The 21,137-nt window shown below is 46.2% G+C and overlaps 2 protein-coding genes across 3 annotated transcripts in view; one reads left to right on the top strand and one right to left on the bottom strand.

Annotated features, from left to right (window-relative positions):
- The window catches only part of LOC131281819 (serine/threonine-protein kinase NLK), a 69,092-nt gene continuing 47,955 nt past the window's right edge, over positions 1 to 21,137 (top strand). For both annotated transcript variants that reach the window (XM_058311173.1, XM_058311174.1), the window contains exon 1: positions 1 to 936. In XM_058311173.1, coding sequence (XP_058167156.1) covers positions 737 to 936 — 200 coding nt within the window. In that variant the 5' untranslated portion in view covers positions 1 to 736. The remainder of the gene's footprint in view (positions 937 to 21,137) is intronic.
- LOC131281820 (uncharacterized) lies at positions 19,598 to 20,853 on the bottom strand. Its single transcript, XM_058311175.1, has 3 exons — positions 20,632 to 20,853; positions 19,812 to 20,239; positions 19,598 to 19,718 (listed from the first exon to the last, which is right to left on the bottom strand). Exons 1-3 carry the CDS (start codon positions 20,851 to 20,853, stop codon positions 19,598 to 19,600), a joined length of 771 nt encoding a protein of 256 aa, XP_058167158.1.

Raw genomic sequence — 21,137 nt, 5'->3', positions numbered from 1 at the left:
GCCGAATGGTAGTGTGGTTTTCTTTTGGCGCCTCTTTTCTCGGTGGCTCTTCTTCCGAGCGCTAAGGGCAAGTGCTCCACTGTTCTGTGCGTGCGCATGTGGGTGTGTGAAGTGTAAGTGATTGTGGTGTGCGGTGCGTGTCGTTGGTGGCCCGCGCGGCCGGTAGTTTTTGATTTTCCTTCGAGAGTTTTTATTTTTCTCCCACCACCACGACCGTTGAAGAAGTGTAACGTGCCCAAGTGAAGCAGAAAGAAAGCAAGAAGGTAAAAGAAGGAAAGAAAGAAAGGGCCCCAACTTGCGGAAGTTGGCAGCGAAATTGTTCCATTGTGCGTGCACACGCCGCGCATATACACACGTACACACACACGCACACGTGTACACATACACACATACACATATAGGGTAGTCGCAACCGAAACCATTGTGTTTTGATGTGTGTTTGTGTCGGTGGTGGCGCGAGTTTTCCGTTCCGCATTTTTCCCGCGGCCAGCGAAAAGCCGCAACCGGGCGCGCGCACGCTGGTCGATACATATTTCCGGGGGTTTTCCTCGAGACACGCTCAGCGTTCGCCGTAGTCCGAAGGGAGTCGCCGTCGGAGCCCTGCCAGCTGTCTATCCTGCCATCCAGCCATCCGTCTGAGCACACCGGGGACCGGAAGTGCGTGGGATACCGTGTCCAGCCGCAACAATCAGGCAATCTCATCCGACGTCCTCGCGGGTCGATGCGCAACGTCTGAATGGCGGCTGTTGGTGGCCCTGCCAGGCAATCACGGGGGGTCTCCATGAGTGTCTCGATGTCGCTGGTACAAGGAGGCGCCGCCGGTGCACCGCAAGGAGCCATCCTGGCCGCGGCCGCACCCTACTTCCAGCCACCGGCCGTCCCGCAGGACGTGCAGCCGGACCGCCCGATCGGCTATGGAGCGTTTGGTGTCGTATGGTAAGTTTGGACATTCCTTTCAAATATTTAATTTTATACTTTCAAGGACAAATAGTTTCCAACACTTTGGGCTCAGTTGAAAGGATGCAAAACCATTGACGTAGAGTTTGCGGGTACTTGGAGTTTGGGGGTATTTCTTCCAGTTTCTGAGAAGTCGACAGTATGTTCATGATGGATCTTAGTGAATGATAATTTTAAATGCTTCCATGGGAGCAGGTTTAAACAATTATTTTTTATTTTTGCGGTCACTTTTTGGTTTTTGTCTTATCAACATCTTGTTCAAAAGATATTGGTACTTTATAAAACATTAATCGAACCAACTCCCTAGTGTGTATATTTACTTATATGCTTGCTATGCTAGCTTTTAAATTTTAAATCGAACTCCTGTTTATATTGAAGCCTTCAATAAAAACTTTTCCTCATTCTGTTATTCTTTCGATAACCTCAATCACCCTTTCCAAGCCCCACAGCACGAAGCATCAATTTAATGTTTGTAAACATTTCAAAAACGCTTCAAAGCATTACAGCGCGGCCGTTCTTTCTGATATAAATAAAAAATAAATTGTTGATTAGCTGGAAGGCGAGTGTTGCTGATAAGGATGAACGTGATTCCGATAGATTGTATGTCCCACTGGACCACGTGGTCCAGACATAGTTCGAATGAGGTAAAGAAACTAAGTAAGAATTTCAATTATTTTCAATAGGGCCAAAAATTTATTGGGTCAAAGAATCGCTAAGGGAAATGCTTCCCGATACTCAGCTGACGACAATCGATAACGGAGATCGATCGGCGACACTATCGTGGCGTTCAAAAATGGTGTACGGAGAGAATTTCTTTGTCGCCTTTTGCTCCATCTGCCGCAGCATCGGAACAATCTCCGTGGGGGGAACTGTGTACGTTCGTGGAAGGACGCCTTTTTGTGTCGCTTAAGATTAAACACGATATTTTTTCTTCGTGCAAACCATCGCCCTCTTCCTTTCCTTCTTGTGTGTGTGTTTTTTTTCTTCCCCAACTGCTGGATTGCTTGCGCATTTAACGTCAACCTCGACCTCTCACCGGGCGACGTCATCGACAGCTTCGGATAGTTTGATGGAGAACAATATCGCTATGAAACTGTGCCAAACAGCCCTCGAGAGCCTGCTGGCAAACAGGGGGAAGGATCAGAGCAGGGAAGACGCAAAAGGCGAAAATAGCTGAACCATCGAATCGCATCGGTATGAAATGGAAGGTGAAGGTTGCACTGAAGGTTTGAACTGCCGGGAGACGGAAGCCTCGGGGCAGCTGATAAGGGAAACACTTCATCTTGCGGCCAATAAATGATAGGAACAGAGATGACGGGAGAAGCGGGTACGCTGGGAAGGATGAGGAGTGAGAATCGGCTGATCAGGAATTGGGCCACGGAGCTGTCGGAGAGGAAGATACGCCAGTGACTGGCGTGTCTGGGGCACGACACGGGAAAATCCTGAGAACAAGGGTTCCTCCGAGTCGGTTCTCTTTGTGACGTCCGTCCTGCCTTTCGTACCGTGGAGGTTGCTTCGGTACGGCGCAAGTGGCGCTAATAGGCCTTGGAATACTTCCATTTGAAAACCAGTTCACAAACGTGTGTCTGCTACGCACTTCTTACCGGAGAACCTGTCCTCTAGCGAAGGGTTGGTTCGAGGAGGGAACAAACAGCTGAACTCATGTTTAGTCCCTCAACAAACTGTCTTGAAAGCATGTTAAGACATGGACGCTTCCTATTCACACCTTCCACTTCGCGACACACCTCAGTTTAGTTCAAATATTCGGGGCACCATATTTCAAGCGTGTGTTCCCCAAAATCTGCATCACGGTACCTCATGGAACGTGCAGTACTGTTCCTCAGACCCGGTCAACCGGTTCCCAAAAGAGATAAGATCTTGGCCCGGGGATTTTTAAGGTGCGGTTTGATAACGGAAAAAAGGGGATTGTCGCCCAAACGGGTAGACAAGAGGGAGGAGGTGAGTGTTTAGAAATCGAACGACAAACCCAACCCAGGAGAAGCGATGGGGAGCGATAGATAACACCAAAAATAAACTACATCGGCCCGACTGGGTGACGCATTGGCGTTCCAGTGAAAGTTATCGCCAATCCGGTGCGTTTTTCTTTTCCGTGGTGACCGCGATAATTTTTGGCAATCCCCCTGCCCGCCGCCGCGTGCCATTGCGTCGTCGACGTTGACGTCTTCGGTTCGATTTCGGATTCGATCGAGCAGGGCGTGATAATTGGCTCCAGTCGTTGGGGTAGTATCTAACCCATATAGTTCACAATCGATAGGCGGGCGATGCTATCTTTCGGAGCTGCGATAATGTGATGTGCAATTACGTTTGAATAAAGGGGAATCTATCAGCGACATTCGAAAAGGACAAGGGATTTTTTTTGGTGCGTCTATCAAGGGACGCTTCATATCAAAATCCTGTTGAAGTTTGTACTAGGTCAAAATAATGAATCTAATTGATGTAAATGCTTACCATGGCTATTTCTAAAGAAACTAATTCAGTTACATATGTAAGGTTTGCTATCGGATAATATAAAAATATTGAGAATAAATTGGTCATTTTTTTTTAGCAATCTCATTATCATGATCTTTTCCATTTAAGCTTTATTTCTGGCTCATTTCAAGTTAGGTCTGTTTTCGTCTTTTAAAAACAGCCTTGTTAATTCTTCTTATTTAACGGCCTCACTACTGATTGCTCAACAAATAATTTTTAAAGTTAGTTATTTTCGTTTGGGGACTAACTAACACTTATCTATCTACTACAGTTATGATGGACGAATTTGATGGACTTCAACATCTTCAAGCGTTCTCTAGGTTTACTATGTCACCTTTGATACAAACAGCACACAATACAATACATGATGTATTATGTTTCCAATCAATAAACATACTAATAATCTACTTTGTTACATATGAACAAGGAATTCCATGATTAGAAGAATTTTATAAAGGAGAATATGGTAAGACATTTTGGCAGCATTCAATGAAGAAAATTTTCTTTGGACAGTTAATTATGTACCGCTGGTATATGGTAGTGATGAGAATAAGAACTTTTTTTAAGGCTTTGAATCAGAGTGAACAATCATCACGATGATTCGAATCTTTAAGTCACTCTTTTGTGATTTAAAACGTGTTAAATGATTTATTTGAATTCTTAATAGGGATTCGAATACCAAAAGGGTGAATGAGTGAGTAAAAGAGTTGCGAGTCGTTTTAGAGATTCAAATCCCAAATAAGAATTCGAATCCAAAGAGTGAGTAAAAGAGTTGCTAGCCGCGTAATCCCACCGCGGAATGACTAACAACTCTTTTACTCACTCTTGGGATTCGAATCTCTATGACGACTAGCTACTCTTTTGCTCACTCTTTCACTCTTTTGGAATTCGAATCCCTGTTAAGGATTCAAATAAAAAAAAGTAACAAAAAACTATCCGTTAGGATTTAAATCAATTATTCGTGACTAAGATTCAACTCAATCATTAATTCTTACTCTGTACGCATATCACTAGTATATGGAGATGTTTTCGTACTTGAATAAAAGTATACATTGTCAATCAAACTTTTCGTGGCGAAAGAACTGCAATAAGCAAGTCTTGATAGACTTATTAGGCTGCTTATTTCGAGTTCCGTGACGGTAGTGGAACTTTGATAAAGTCGTGCACTTGTACTATCAATAACCTACATTTTAAAAACCAACCTTACCCCGGCGATATCACCTCGAAACATCTTCACCACCGGTGGGACATTCACTTTTCTTATCGTGCGAAACCGCGCCACGCACCACTTTATCTTGCACGTTCGCTATGTTTTCTTCTTCCCCATTGTCGCCCCCGGTCAAAGCGGGGCAAAAGAAGGAAACACTTTGTTACAGCTGATGCTGATACATGATACAGCCCGCCGTCCCGTCACGACGAGAGTGTTGGGTTACGCGACCGCTCTAGGGCTTCGGCTGTGAGCGCGTTCTGCTCGTGTGCGTCGTGCTGGTGGTTAGTCACAGCATAGTTTGATCAATTATCTAAGCCTTCACTAAACGCGGCGGGCACTAATTGCAGCACGCAACGTGAAGGAGGAGGAAAAAAACCATTTGTTGTTGTGAGTGGAAGAGTGCCGTCTTGATGGGACAAATAATAATTCAACCACGCGCGCGCACACACTACGACAAAATCATCAACGCCGCCAAGCATCTCTTGCGGCGTGAAAATGGTGTCCTCCCTGACGGGGGGGTCTCTAAGCCAGGTCGCCATCCCTCCCGGGCGAGGAGATGGGTGATCGGGGAAGAAGGTGGTTTGTTTGATGGATGTAACGCTTTTGTAACTGTAGTTGGGAGGATATTTTTAGAAGCGAGAGCGCGAACTGCTCACGAACCGTGACGCGACGTGACGCACGCACGCGGTAAGACTGCCCACGAGTGGGATGTAGATGGGTGGGGGAGAAGGTGGTTGAAATGCGGCGCGCCGTGAAGGTTAGCTCCTCTCGGTGCTTAACCGAGAGCACATAAGGAAGTGTGTAGGGAAAGGTAGAAAACGATGATGATGCATTGAACGGTGGAGAACCCAATCGTGTTCGAGGTTGAGGAGGAGAAGAAAAAAAAATCCTCCTCGTCTCGTCGACCGGTTATGGGAAGAACATTTTCTTCGTCCCCATCCCCTGCCTGGCTTGCACTTTAATGTGCGGTTTTATGGGTGCTACATCGATTTACCTTTCGTCGATGCGCTCCTTTCGCCCATTTCGATGATGCTTCAGTTCGAAATTTACCTCCTCTCGAACCGTTCAAACTCCATTTCCTTTCTTTACTCGTTTGAAATTGTGTACCATTTGTCTCGAGAGAGAGACGTATCAATTGAAACTCGGCAGGAAAATAAACAAGCCACCTTGTATAGTGCCGTGTATCGATGCGGATGGAAACCGACACTCACTCCGCAAATGAGGCCACAATGAATGAGAGTGGGCCCGGAATGGACGGCAGACGTCGTCGCCGGTTTGCTGTGGCGTAAAGGTCGCGCAAGAAACGTCGATGTCTAATCAGGCCTTGATGTGTGTGTGTGCGCGTGTGCGCATCCAGTTCCGTCGACGGGTGGCATCGTGTTGTAACATGCGTCTCCATCATCACGACCACCCAGGGTTTCCGTGGGGGGTGGACAAGGGGTGGAAAGACAAGGCGCGTGCAGCATTGCGTGAGCATCGATTCGCCAGCGTCTCGGCGAGGGCGTTATTTTTATCGTAACTCGGCGAAATGCTCGCCAGGCACGCACGCACGAACGCACGCACGAGCGCATACAAATGCATCCGAATGCAGGAGAGGATTTGCAACCACCACCTCGGTGGGGAGGGAAGGTGTTTGTTGTTGACTGGAATGTTGCACTCGACGATTAAATTTCCGACCCGTCCGTTCGATTGCCGGTTTCCCTTATTCTCTTTATCGCCTGTTGGAAATAAAAATAAAAACAAAAACAAAACCGTTTGTTGGCTATGCGGCCGCGCATAACGGGATGAGGACGCGTTCTTTGTCCAGCGACATAAATCACCTGGCGGGGAGGTGACGGTTTAATGGAAAGCTTGGTTTTGCTTACCTATCGCGAAACTTCTCCATCTTTAAGGCGGGTTCGGAGAGGGAGAACGGAGGAAGGTCTGCTCGTGTGTGAAATGATTAATGCTTCCTGTGTTTATTGTTTTGTTGAAACGTCTCAGCTTCACGATGAGTGTGTCGATGTGGGAGTTCCCCAAAAATGTAGGAACACCTAAGCAAACACTCGGTTAACACTAGAATCCAAATAGGGGTCATTTTGACCACAACGCAATTTTCGATTTTAATATCTCGAAAACGGCTGTATATTTTTACAACAAAAAAATCCCTCAAAGTTCGAAAATAACGCCCGCATAACGCTTCGAAATGCTCGCGTACGGAGTTAAGGAACAAAGCACAGGACGGAAACAACTTATGGAGAATTTAAAAATCGACATCTTCAAGGTAATTCGTGGCGTCATTTGTTATCTTAAAAATATGAAATCATTTTTTAAAGGTGGTCTAATATATAAGCATTATAGCGCACCCTTTTTTATGAATTTACATGAAATGTTTTGAAAAAATAAAAGTTTAAATGGATTAAAGTTCGATCCACTTCGATCTTTTTTGCTTTACATCGAGCTAGCGGAATGATGAAGTGGTACATCAATAAATTAAAAACGCCGAAAGATAGTCAACAAATATTTTAGTATATTTGTTGACTATCTTTCGGCGTTTTTAATTTATTAGTAACAGCTTACGGAATTGAAAAATCTTCAAAAATAGTGAAGCTATAGCTATTTTTAAAAATAGGGGTCAAAATGGCACCCCTAAAAAGCATTGGGACAAGATTCCAAAGCAATGTATTCTAGTGTTAAGGTCGGTATGGTTTCAACCAAACATTGGATATTTGCCACCAATCTCCCAAAAATGATCAAAACGAATATATTTATTCAATTTATAAAATTTGTTCTGCAAGGAAAATGATTTAGAGTTAGTGTGATAGCTTCATTTCTTAACATGTTGACTTCTAAGCTTTTTTAGCACTCTTTTTTTAGTACAATTAATTTTAATAAAATTTGTTTATAAAATTTCATAAACCGACGGGTTTTGTAGGATAAGCAAAGGCTAAACTTCCCAAAGAATTGATATCAAATATTACTATAATTTTCATGTTGCATGTTTATTTATTTATGGGACAAACACTTTTTAGACCTAATGACAGCTGGCTATCAAAAAATGATAACCATGGCAGTCAACGTGTTAAACGCACAATTGCACTATGTGTCACAATATTTTTCTCAAGCAGCTTTAGCTCACTTCGAAATCAAGAATTATTTTTCCAAGAGCAGTAAATAGTAGCAGTCCGTAAAATCTTGTGCAAACTATCAGTAGAATGGGTTCCAACTGCAATTTGTTTGCACCAACTTTTCTGTACAAAACTGTGAGCAGCCGGTCGTGGAGCTGACGTACCGAGACATACCCGGTCCAGAACATGGAGCAAACGGGGAGCGGCTCCGAAAAGAAGGGGCCAATGATAAACGAACTGCGAGACTGGCAGAACTGGGAAAGTGTAATTACAAAGTGCGATTTGCAAAATTGCAGCCCGGGCGTAAAGCATCTAATTAATGCAATCGTTAATCATTTACACGAACCGAAGCCAGTAGTCGGTCCGCGAAAAGGGAAGAGGAAGACGAACCGGGCCTGTTCTTCGCCGCGTGCTCCTCCACTCCGGATCGTGTGTTTTGCATCCGTCATCCGTTCCGGAGGGTGGAAGTGCGCGCGGTGCGTGTAGAACTGGTATTGGAAATGAAGTACGTTTTGTCCCCCTTGGGGAAAAACAAACTACCGCTCCCCTCGGTTCGTGTCTCTGTTGGGGTTGAATGAAGATGAGGTAACGTTGTGATGTTAAGGCTGGGAAAGACAAATGTTCCGCGAGCGCTTTAATTTAAACCACTATCAATCACACTTTGATGACACAGCTTGATTGAATTTAAAAAAATATTTAGATCTAGCCCAGATTGAGCTTTGCCCTGAACGTTGTTTACTCTAGAGTGGAAAATTTATTCCGACTGAAAGTATCGGACTTACTTTAATCTTCAAGCTAAGATCTTGTTTAAAGCCTAGCAAGTATCGGTAAACCATTCACTTTAATTATATGACGATAGTGTTGGAAGTGTTCATGCTGTAAATACTACACGGGAGAAAATTCCCCCCGGACGATAATCATAAATCGTCCTTCGATTTTCTTTCCACTAGCTTTTGCCCTCCATCCATTCGCTTGTTAAGGGACAAGCGAAAATTTTACACAACGGCTGATTGTCGGGAATTATGAACCCACGCACTTTTCCGGCAAGCACTCAACACTCGACCGGCTTGTGCGATTTATTGTTCTGTCGAGTGAAAAACTCAGCACCGCTTATCCTTTCAATCGGGCTTATGGCAAGTGATTGGAGCGTTGAGATTTCAAACCGTTCTTTCCAGGGGCAGTGTTATTCCAGCGATGGCATAATTAAAATGGTCTGGTGAAGGATTATGAACAATGTGTTTTCTTAAATGTCGGAATTAAATTTTAAAATAGCTTTGAAAGAAATTGTATTGATTTCATGTGATGTTTGTATCTACAAATTAAAACTAAAAAGTATTAACAGCGATATATTTATTTAAAGAAATCTAAAATAATAACAGTGCTGTTGTAAACTAAATCGATTCATCAATAATAACCTCTTCATAAACCGCTTTGCCTTGTGGTACACTTTTCCAATTCTATTTACCCTTCTACCCAGCGTTGCCATGGTGTTTACGTTGTGTTCTATTAAAAGCTACAACCACCTACATATGATAATACCGGCCCCCACAGCCCAGGTGGCGTCATGTAACGAAGCGTAACGTTTGCCTCCCTGTTTTTTTGCAAGCAACCTCTTATGTCGTGGGCGGGGGATGGATGAGCGTTCTATTTTCTACCCGGGGAGCATCTGCACCTACCTAACGCGTCCGGGTTGCGTGGTCATTTGAAAGAGAAAAAAGGTAGCTCCATGGGTACTATTATTTACTTTTCCTTTGGAGTAAGCTCTTGGAGGGTGTAGTTTGTTTAACGGGGTGCGCCAGATACAACCTCTTCACGTCCTTCGGGTCTTTAAGCATCTGAAGCGAAGGGAGGTTGACTTTGCTTATCAACCTCCTCCGATATGACTGTTATAATTTTAAATTCATCACCCCCTTTTGTTGCCTTTAAGGAGACAGTTCCGCGCATTCCCAATCCAACACCCTCCTTGAACTCACGTTCCAACCGACGGCGAACAGGAAAAGTGCACCAAGTTTCTCGGCCTCCGACGGTGCCTGAAGGAAGGGTCACTTCCGCTTGGAAAGGAAAAAGGGGTTGCCTTGGCAGAGCATCCAAGAAAGAATGGGAGCTATTTTTAGCATCCGCCGATCGTTCCCCTGGCTGCTGCTTTGCAATCCTTGTCCGGAAATGGAGGGGAAAAGAACAGAGGATGGCCACCGTTGAGCCTTCGCTAACGAACGGTTTGCTGCCGGTGGGATTGTGTGGTTCCGTTGTCAACTCAGCTGATCCTTGTCCGTGCCCGCAGTTGGAGAGATGGAGTGTTCTTTCACCGGAATCGATCGAAAGTCATTGAGATTCCCTAATATTGGACGGTATTGAGAAGAGGAGGTGGTTATCGATGGATTGTTTCGGGGTTTATATGGTAATGGAATGGAAAAACGGCTTTCATTGCAGTGAAATGGAATATTTGTTTGAGGTGACGCTTTGTTTTTAAATATAGTTTAGGAGCAATTCCGCAAATGTAGTATTTTTTTGCACATAGAATTTTATTTATTCATCTTCCCATTCGGGTACCATGATCTCGTTGATGAAAAGTTTTCCATAAAATATGCTCCTCAAGCCACCCTTCTTCACGGCTGGTTGACGTGACCGGGTCGTGCCGAAACCGAAACTGCAGCGAAAGATAAATCATCTCCAAGCAAACAACCCAACACCTGAACCGGTAGCAGCATCGGAAGTTCCGCTCGACCGGTTCATACATTCCGGCCGGGGGCGCGCAGCAATACTCGTAAAAGCCGGCCTCCGTCACCTCCCGCCACCGCCCCGGGTTTTGGTCCGGGGTCAACTTTTCCGGGGGGTGTTCGTAAATATTTTCCAATTTTCGGACGCCATTTCCAGCATCTTCTCGGGTGCTTCGAGCTGTGAAGGTAAAAAAGGATCCGAATACTTCGGTTCGTGGGGGAAAAGGACACCGGAGCGGGTGGTGTGCGGACGTTCATTAACAGCGCGCCCAGCCAACCGTTTGCCAGAATTCCGATCCGAAGAGGAGGACGTATAACGAAAATTTATCGCCCGAGCTGAATGTGAAGGCGCCGAATGTGGAGTCAGACATTTCCATGTGCCAATCTTTGCACTGGCCTTGCACCTTCTCGGTTCTTCTTCCCGCGACCGCTCTCGTTCCGATCCGTTCACGTCAGGTTGAATCTTTTACCTGAAGAGGCTGGTGAGGAGAAGGTCCTTTTTGGCTAGAAATGGAAGCAGTTCTCGGGATGCTGGAAGGAAAAAGATGTCACGAGGATTCGCTGGCAAAAAGAGGACGGGTTCGGGTTTATTTTTTTAGGGTTATGGCTGTGTGAGAATTTGTTGGGAATGATGGATGTATTGTCTTTAGCGTTCGGACTTTTACCTTATGTTTGCTTTACACGACGAGTCGATTTTTGGTCCAATGGAACGACCGTTGAGGACTTCCTTCCACACAGATATTTTACAGAGTGACGATTCGTTCTACAGCATTATTATTTGCAACACCAGAACTGATGGCGAATAACAAGGAATAGTATGCTATGCACGCGATGGTGATGGCGGACTTTTCGCGAAACTTATCTCTTTTCGTTAGCGCAGATTGAAAGACTTTTCTCGGAAGGAGTCGATCGACGAATCGATAATCATTTATTTTCGCCAGTTCACCACTGCTTTCGGTGATGCCGGCTACGTTATGGCTTATTATTATGCTGCACGTAGCATCGTCGCAACCGTTTCGTATTTTCTTCCCGCTGGTTGGTTTAGGTATAGCGTGGGATGAACGCCACAAAAAACAAAACAAAAATGTCACCATCTTTCGGCCGCGTTCCGCATGTTTTTCCCCAAGATTCGGTTCGTGGACATCTCTTGGACCCGCACCGAGGACGATGGTGATGACCTCGGGATTTCTTCTTTTTCGCGGTCGCGCAAGAGCTCGCGAACCGTTGGAGCGAAGGCCAATTTGCATAAACGGAAACGGAAAAGCCGTGCGTGCCGCTGTAAAATAGAACCCGCCCCGGGTGTGAGCTCGAATCAATAATGGGCTTTTCGTTTGACGCCAAGTGGCGCCCGGCCGTGGCGACGTTTTTTTTTTTTTCTAAAATAATCGATCCTTTCTCCCAGCTCTTCTTGCGCTTTTCGTTCATGCGAGTTTTGCGACAAAAAGAATAGAAATGTTGTTCCTTCCTTTATGGGAATTCTTTACCTTAATGCCCCCCCTTTCCCACCTCGCAACCTCCGGACAAGGCTTTTTGATGACTTTGTGTACGGTTCAGAGAAGAGAAAAAAACCTACAAGCAAAGAAACACGGAACATAAATCAGTAACGACACCGGCAAAGCGCCATCGGACGGCGCCATCGCCACCAAGGGCTTCCCGTCTCACCAACCGTGGTGGAGGAGCCTCAGCTCTTTCAAACATTTAATGGACGTGGTGCGCTTTCCGGTAAAGTGTCGGCCGCAATTAAACATTTAATTTGTCAACTGTGCCGTGGATAAATGCTGCTTTTGCGCGCACGGCCGAAAAGGAAATATGAGTCACGACTGGCGGGACGGCGGGGTGGCAGGACGGGCTTCTTCCGCAAGTCTAGCAAATCTTCGTCGGAATTGGGTGACTTTTTACATATGCTGATGCTGCAGGGTCAGGTGTAATGAGAGTGGTTCATATTTTGTTCTATTTGTGACACTTTTAATTTCGCGTCGTTGAAGGGAAGAGGTTTGCAGTTGCATTGCGGCCGGTTCAGGGGGTTTTTCATTGTGATTTATGGCGACGAAAAATGTTCGTTGGACCGAAAATGTTCCCTTTGATGCATTCTCCTTTTTCGTAAAGTTAATTACTTTGCATACAAAGTTTTGTAAATAGTTTAATTGCCTTGCCCAACCAACCAAACTCTATCTTCCTCTGAGTTCTAAAGAAGCGTAATAGATTGTATAAGTTCTTCGTCATTATGTGCTAGCCCTTAATTAAGTTGTATTTGCGGAAAACACTGAGAACGATAACCCGTTGGATAATTTGCTGGATTTAATGCAAAATGCTGTTGTATTACATAGAAATATGTTGGGAAAACCGTTGGATAATTTTATAAACTTTGTTTATCTGATTTTTTTTTGGAATGATATCATGTTCCAGGATCATTTTTGACTGACTTTTAAAATTGTACTTAAATGAATACATTCTACAACTTTTCTTAAGTTTATTTACCACATCTCACACAGTATTTACTACAACTCATTAATGTTTCCTTTTTTCTCTGTTTTGTTTTAGGTAAGTGTCAGATGGAATGGGACAAATTCGTAAACTAAACTGTCGGAAACAACTAACTGTAAGGATGGAATCAACCGTAAATGTATCCCTCCGGAGTTAATAATTACAGAACTCTTTCCGGCATTTTTACGCACACAAACTCCGTATTTGTTCAACAATAACAACTCACAGAGAGTTGCGCTTTGGGAAAATATGAACCCAAACTGAAATGGTCAGCCGACGGTCGGTTCTATGAACCGAACCGTTGCTTATTAGGCTTATCAAAACAAAGCCCCTACCGGCCGAAAATCTTCTGCGATACTGCCACCAATAATGAGCCCCGGTCTGGGCGTTGATTAGGATACGGCCGGGAACCGTGCGTTCTCCCCCCACCCGTCGGCGAACGACGCAATGCCATGCCCAACCGCTCCCACAGTGTATGTGGCGCACGCAATCATCGACCCGGCCGGTTTCGGTCGGTATGCTACAAGCATAATAATACGCACCAACACACAATCGCCGCAAACGAACCAGAATATCAAACCAAAGCCAAGCCAACGACGACGACGACGACGGCTGGTCGGTACCGGTCGATCCTTTGGAATAAAGGTGGAACTGGCGATAGAACGAGATCGATTATCGTGCGGCCAGGGGGAAGATGCTTCCGGCAGTGAGGAGGCGAGACAGCACCACAACCAAGGTCTATTGAACCCGCGTCGAGTTTTTATGCTGCTGCTTCGGCCACCCGTTTGGGACCGGGAAAGGTTTTCAAGTGTGCAGTGGTTCACTGCGCATTGCTATGTGTGTGTGCGCATACACACAAACACACACACAGACACATACGTTCCGGCCGTGAACCGGCCGATGCTCGAAACGAAACTCCCGGACCGGATCCGGGCGGCTGTGTGGTGGCTGTTTTTGGCCAGGATGGCGAGAGAGCAGCGAGCATGAGAAAGAGAGCAAGCGATGGATGAAACATTACCAAGTCCATCCGGATGGGAGCTAGGAGCGAGAAGGAAGAGACCGATCCCGGGGACGCTTCTTGGGACGCACAAGGGGGCACACGGCGCTGTGTGCGTGCGTGCGGCGTGATGAGTCTCGGGAACATTATTATTCCCTTCGAACGACTCCAGCCCTCGCAGGGCGCAGGGAAGCCCGTTTTTCCCGATTGTGCGGTGCCCGCGTTGCGCTTGGCACCCTCGAATTTGTTCGTTCTAGCCGTTTTCCCGCAGCGCACGGGGTGTGTGGATTGGATGTTCATTACAACGTATTCCCGGTGTCTGGTGGCGCGACTGGGAGGGAAACGCCGCGGCGGGTTGTTTTGGATGTGGAGCGTGTTCTATTCCCTACGCTGTGTTGATGCTGTTTCGGTTGAATTCTTCCTTGAGTTCTGGTGGTGCGTTCTGGCAGCCGAAAAGGGAGCGCAAGAGAGAACCATGCAAGGCAGTCGTCCTTCGCTGTTATTAGATTTTTCATAGGAGTTTTGAACAGACGAAAAATAATATTAAATTGTCCGTTGTCCTCACGCACCGGAACCAACCATCTGGTCTGTCACTTTGACGCAATAATGGTGGTGGTGGCAGACTTTCCAGGACCTATAGGAAATGCATTATTCCGGGGAGGAGAGAGAAAAACATGATTTGAAGAGCTTTTCCCCGTTTTCCACGATCCATGAGACAATTTGCGACAAACGGGTAAATCTGTTCATTCCCAAGTCAGGCGAGGCACAATAAGCGATAGTTTTTTTTTCTTTCACTGTAATAGAATTTCATATCAAGAAATCGAATTTGATGGACGTTCTTGATGGTTAATAGAAACGGAGGAATTTTTGTATTCTGCTTTGGGACAAAAATGTTCTGACGAAGATGTTCTGTTCAAATTAAGTGTCGTATAGAGCTGGCTCCTCTGACGAAGATATTGATTGATACTTCGTTCTTACTGGCGATTTAAGATTCCCAATCATTCAATCGCTTCCTGAGGTCAACCTCACTGCGAGAACAAATCAACCTTAAACTTCTAAAAACCATTCCATCCGCAGCATCATCATGGTTTGTTTTTGCTGCCGTATTGTAAAACTTCCATCCATCCATCCGTGCCGTTCGAAATCGATCGAAATAATTTAATCTCTCGTTGTTCCGCTCGTTTCTCCCCGGATCGGATGCCATACGTCGCTTGTTGGATTCTAAGTTGTAACGAAAAAGAAAACCATTCCAATGAACTGAAACGTGCATAAAAGGAAACAGATTAAAGGTTCCATCAGGCGAGGGCGAAAGGTCCATCCCGAGGCGAACAGTTTCGAGCGTTGCCTCTACCCGGCAAACCGTAACGCCCCAGGAGGAACGTCCGACGAAACCTTACGATCTAATTATCGTCTACGACGTCGTTACGCCTCGGCGTAGATTAACACGCGAGTGAAATGTGCGTTCCTAAGATCGTTCTTGACTTTTCCACTTTCGGGCCGCTCGGTGGTTTTTCTTTTTTTTTATTAGTTTTCGTTGTTGTTGTTGTTCACGGACCATCAGGAAGCGCAGTTTGTGGTTGCGATCATGTTACGGCCTAGTCTTTTTTTTTTTAAATCCTGCGCGCACCGATTGTTTGCCCGGTGGCATTCACCTTGTCCCATGAAGTGTCTTCTTAAGTTTTCTTCTCCTGGGAACGGAGACGTCGTCGTTCGTCGCTAGCGCGATGTCGATTTTTTCTCACAATAAAATGTTTATGTATTCATCGCTGCCTTGTGCGCCCTCTTGATTTCTGGCGATGAATCGGACAAAAACGGCACCGGGGTGTGGTGCTCTTTCATTCGCGCGATGCGCCCGATCCGATAGGGCGCGCACAATACGCTGTAAGATATTTTTATTTCGGGCCCTTAAAAGAGCGTGTATGCGCCCGTGTCTGTGTGTGTATCGGAGTACCATTGATATGCCCACGGATGCGTTACGATGGAAAATAAGACATTTCCCTATGAGATCTTCCAATCGCATGGTCTATTCTGAGTTTGAAACTGAAACAGGCAAGATTACTTGGAGCATTTATTTCCCTTCGCCCGTCTCCTCTTCATTTGTTCAAAGTTTGAATGCTCGATAGATTGTAAACAACTTGAGCGATTTCTAAAGGCTTCTCCGTCGTAAAAGGCTAATTTTCTTTCGGTTGCGCTTCGCAGCATGGCCTCCCATCGAGTGGTGCGTCTGTATGCAACAACTTTTCCGTGCGGGCGTGTGCGTCAAGGGAGTTATCGAGAAGTTTCGCTTCTTTGCCCACCGTGCTCTGGTTACCGCACCGGTGGGCTTTTTATAGGCTTCGCTGGCTGCTCTCGCTCTCTCTCTCTCTCTAGCCAGCGGTGATGATGAAGATGATGAGAAAACCCGTTCCCGGGCCCGGGATCTTGCCGGCATGCTCGATATTCGCGGTATCAAATCATCCCAGCCTCATCGCGCGGTCCTCCAACCAATCTCTCCAACACCTTGTGCGATGACGTAAGACAATCGAGGGAGCCTTCGTGGAATGTTTGGTTCCCATCGGTGGCTTCTGGCCCTGGCTAACTTCCTCCTGGCGAGTAAGACAAGGTGGTTGCTGTTTGTTTCGGTGGGTTACCAAAACAAATTTACTACTGCTACCGCCCGCTTGCTAGCCCAGGGAACGGTTTCGGGTCTTCCGGTAGGTCGCTTGCCGGAAGGTCGCGATCCCTTGTCGCTTGCCAGCCTTCATCCGTTGGTTCCCGGCAGCACTCCATCTCCGTTCGCGGATAACCGTAGGCCTTAATCCTCGGAAAAACGAAGCACCATCCTCCTGGAATCATGGTCCCGAGCTTGCTCTGGTGAAGCAGCGCTGTGAAAAGCTTGTGCGAAACCTTCACTCTGCCAAGGATGGGTAATCCACTTGACGGAGGGCAGGATTTTCGGTAGAACTGATATAATGCTAATGGAATTCCTTGCAACTTTGGTGGAAGTTTCGTGAACCAGTTCGATGGAAAATATCCAAAATGAGTTAGGAAAAAGGAGTTTCGGGAGAAAATTCCACTATCGCGGTTGTCATTTCAGGCGTAAGCCTGTTGTGTTCATTTCTTCGTTGACGTTTACATAATTTCGAATTTCTAATAGTTGCAATATTTTATTCAACGGTGTAACCCTATCGAATGTTTAGTGGGATTGTAATGGCATTATAGATGGGACTCGTTTTTTTCCAGAGGATGAAACATAAACTGGAACGTACATCCTCGACCGTTTTGAACCACTTAGAAAATCAATTTCGGTATTGTTAAACAGATGATTAAAAACCACGATGAAAAAGAACCGGAAAACTTGAAATGCTTGTCATCGGTACTTCCGCTTGCCGAGGTTCACCCACGGCAGCGAACCAAACCCTGGGAAGTGTCTGTTTAACCGAAGGTTTTACCATATTTTTTCTTTCATTTTAAAGCATAATAAAAAAACGAACACTTACGTGTACAGAGAGAGAGCGCACTTGGAACCCTCGCGTAAACGAGAAGGAAGCCCTCCCCGTGGCAGGAAGTATCAGAAACTTGATCATCCGTCGATGTCTGGTGGCGACGGTGGTCGGGTGGAGTACGCGTTGTAACCACGGGCGCATCAACTGGATGTTATCCTTCGGCGGGTTCGGCGAGTTCGGGGTGGAAGGGCTAGAAAACCGGGTGTGCGAGAGAGGGAGAGAATTAAAATGAATTATGTTGCTCCTTGCAACATGGCCGGGACACAGCTGGCGTGACGCTGGTCGCTCCGGGACCCCGTTCCATTCGCCAACCAAAGCGGCGGGTTCTGAGGCTCTGCTGGGTGGTGGGTTCGAGTTGTTTTCCCGCACCGTTTCGCTCTCTATCTCCATGCGAGACGCATTGTGACGATTGGATTAGCCTCGTGAAAAAAAACTGGCCCGTCCGGGTCTATTGCGTGAACATTACCGGTCGTTCGTATGAGTATGATATTCTATTAATAGTCAACTGCATAAAAGAACTTGCTTGCATTACGAGATCATAGGGGTTTAGTGTTTGTGGATGCTACCAGTATTTGATATTTTCCTTCTTTGGTTATGAACACAATATGTGCAACACAAACTATCAAAATGATCCGTTTTTTTTCGAAGAATGTTTTAAATTATAATTTTGTAGCGCGTTCCCAAGCCTGTGGGAACAAATAAAGTGCGTGCCAGTTGCACCGACAACTGCATCTGTTCCGGCCTTCCAGCAGCGAACCCGCCGTTGCCTTTTGGCTTTGTTTTTACAAAATCCTCATACGCGCGTGTTGATTTTCCTACCACCGAGACACCGAGGTGGATGTGTTTTCACACCAAACACAAATCCGATTGAGAATCGTCGTGTGTCGGCAAACACGTGGTGGTACATCGTGGCCGCCGGTCCGGCAAAGCTGTTTCGACTGCAATGTCACGTTCGAACCTTACCGAACACGTACCGGTCTGCCGCTGGGGAGGTTTTAGTTGACAATAATCATCATCACCATCATCATCATCATCTGCTGCTGTTGTCCGTTGACGCACATGGAAATGAATATTCTTTCGATGCAGTCGCGGTGAATGCTCGTGTCAGTTGAGTTGTGCCGAAGGTCGATCGTGCGCTGCGCCGTCGAAGGGTTGTATGCCATTAAAATGCTTGCTCCATGTTGTTTCTATCAGCTGTGCACTAAGATTAAACTATTTGAGACTTGTTCGTTTTACTAATTGATTTTGGTTTGGAAGTGTCTTTACTTTAATGTAACTGGAAAATGGTTGTTTTTCGCTTACCTTTCTTGGTCGCCACTATGGTACTTTTTCACTGGAGTGGTGTGGTCCAACTGTAAAGATATAAAATAACAAAGTTAGTCAAAAAGATAATCATAAAACCAACGAATAAGATAGCCATCTTACCCAAACACTTTGCATATGCATTCAACTAAACAACATCGTGTTGAAATGAAACACATTTTCATAGTCGTAATTTCTTTTTGCATTGTAAGACTTTTGACATTGTGTTTTATTCAATAGTTTTCTTCGGAGCACCCGTGCGCCTCAGCACTTCACTGTTGGTGTGTATCGGCCATCGAGTGCCTCCCGTCGGTGTCATCCCGACGGTGTGTCCACCAAGTTACCTTAAGCTTGCGTTCGATATCGTATCTCGTATCGGCCTGCTAGCAATAAATTACTTTGCCTTCCCTATTCCGCTTGGCTACTACTGTTGGCTTTGGCTACTTTGCTGTATGTTTGTGCGCCACCTGCGTGGCCATCACACGTTTTAATGTCAATTGAATTTTGGAAGTAGTTTTTTGATTGTTTTTTTTTTAACTCTTCGTATAAATACGCGTTCGCGTTGCAAACGAAACATTCAAAACATCCAAATACGTAACTAAACGAAACAATAACAACAACATGGAAAATCCAGTTGGCGAAACAATAATTTAAGATTAGCAAATAAATTAAAATAAATATTACATTCACAACCGGCCAAAGGACGTCGCCATTTCCTTGCTTTGGGAGGGGGGGGGATGTTTGGAAAAGTGTCGTCGATCCTTTGGCGGGGGTTCCGGTTGGGTTCGATTTCGTTCGTTTCCTGGTGGTTTTGGGAGGGAGTGGGGAGGGAGCGTTGTGGCACCAATTTACATCTGGGGAGCGTACTGTGGCTGCTGCTGCTGCTGCTGCTGCTCGTAGTAGTACCGGTAGGGATCCACGCTGGCCGGAGCGGCGACCTTCGAGGGGCGCATCACGTAGGCAGTTCGTCTTTGGGGGAATCAAAAGAAGAAAAAAAAACAAGGAACAATCATGATGGTGTTGCGTTCTGTTTTGGGGAATGGGTTTGGGAGGTCCTCTTACCGGTTATCGTGTCCGGATGCGTGCACCTGGAAGCTCGTCTCCTCGTGGTGGTCGTGGGCGAAGATTTTCTTCAGCGCCAGAATACCGGCGATGGTGAGGGCCACCTTCGAGATGACGAGCGCCTTACCGGCGATGGCAGCGAGCGCCTTCAGACCGATCGGGCCGGCGATGCCCATGGCGGTCAGGAAGGCGGCGATCAGGTACCGGTGGTGCTTGTTCTGCTTGTTGCCGCGGGCTCCCTCCGTCGGCTGGCGCATGTCGAAGCGCACGACGTGGGTGCGCAGGAACTGCTCCACCTTGTCCAGCAGCGAACGGTCGACGGCGCTCAGGCCGCTCAGGGCGCGGGCGTCGCTCAGCAGCGGCACGGTCACGTTTTCGGCCTTCTCCTGCTTCACCAGGGCGATTCCATCGAGCAGTGGGATGGACTCCTGGCGAACAGGTAAGAGATGTGGTTCCCGATGGGGTTGTGTTAGGTTCATGTTTGCATTTGATTAGAGCTTCAAGGCACAAGGGGATGTAGTTCCAAGCTCTCATTGAGTTGGTTTTGGTTGGTGGCGAAACCCCTTCTCCAATAAAGTATGTCATTTCGAGTACTGCCAAGACTTAAGGAGCAATTCTTGTTAGATATCTCAATCCAAGAGGACTAACATTTTAAGTACTAGTAATAGATATCTATTTCTGTTAAAGCATCCAACGGGATTTTGTGCTAGATTTTTGTAACCTTCTTCTCTTTCGGCGGATAGAACTAAATCCAACAAGTTATTGGTCTACGTTTTCAAATCCGTCACTACTTCTTCTCCGGCCGATTGCTAGTACTTACCATATCAATAGCACGGGACATGGCGGTCAGGGCCTTGCCCTTCAGGCAGCCAGTGAAATCCTGCTTATCCTGGCAATCATCGTAGACCTTCTGCAGCACGCTCAGCTCGCCCCCGCTCGGCTCGGATCTGGCCGCGCCGCGAACTCCGGCACTGGCGCAGAGGGCCGTGGCGATGACTGAGGCAAGCGTCAGATATTTCAGCATCGTGCTATGGCTGTACATCCTGCGGTGTGCTTAACTCTTGGGAACTTCCACACTATATGCACCAATTCACAGTTCACACTGCGTACACTGAACTCGATGGTCGAGGGATGAGCACAGAACGGATCACTACGCGATTTCTTCGAAGGATCGCGTCACTTGCTTCTAATGCTGCTACTACTACTGCTGCTGCTGCTGCTGCTGCTGCTGAGCTTAATGTTTATCGATCGATGCAACTGCTGATACTGACTTGAACAATTGATGCGCACCAGCTTTTAAACAAAACTGAATGCTCTGTTTAATCT

Source organism: Anopheles ziemanni, chromosome 2 (genome assembly GCF_943734765.1).
Source record: "Anopheles ziemanni chromosome 2, idAnoZiCoDA_A2_x.2, whole genome shotgun sequence".
NCBI classification, from domain to species: Eukaryota; Metazoa; Arthropoda; class Insecta; order Diptera; family Culicidae; genus Anopheles; species Anopheles ziemanni.
The sequence above is the reverse complement of the archived record's forward strand: the minus strand, read 5'-3'. Positions and strand labels throughout refer to the sequence as shown.

Bases quoted from the DNA above. Each gene is read 5' to 3' on its own strand.
- LOC131281820 (XM_058311175.1), bottom strand. From the start codon at position 20,853: ATGTACAGCCATAGCACGATGCTGAAATATCTGACGCTTGCCTCAGTC. The intron at 20,240-20,631 runs GTAAGTACTAGC...CCTGTTCGCCAG, and splicing joins TGTCCCGTGCTATTGATATG to GAGTCCATCCCACTGCTCGA. The intron at 19,719-19,811 runs GTAAGAGGACCT...ATTCCCCCAAAG, and splicing joins GCATCCGGACACGATAACCG to ACGAACTGCCTACGTGATGC.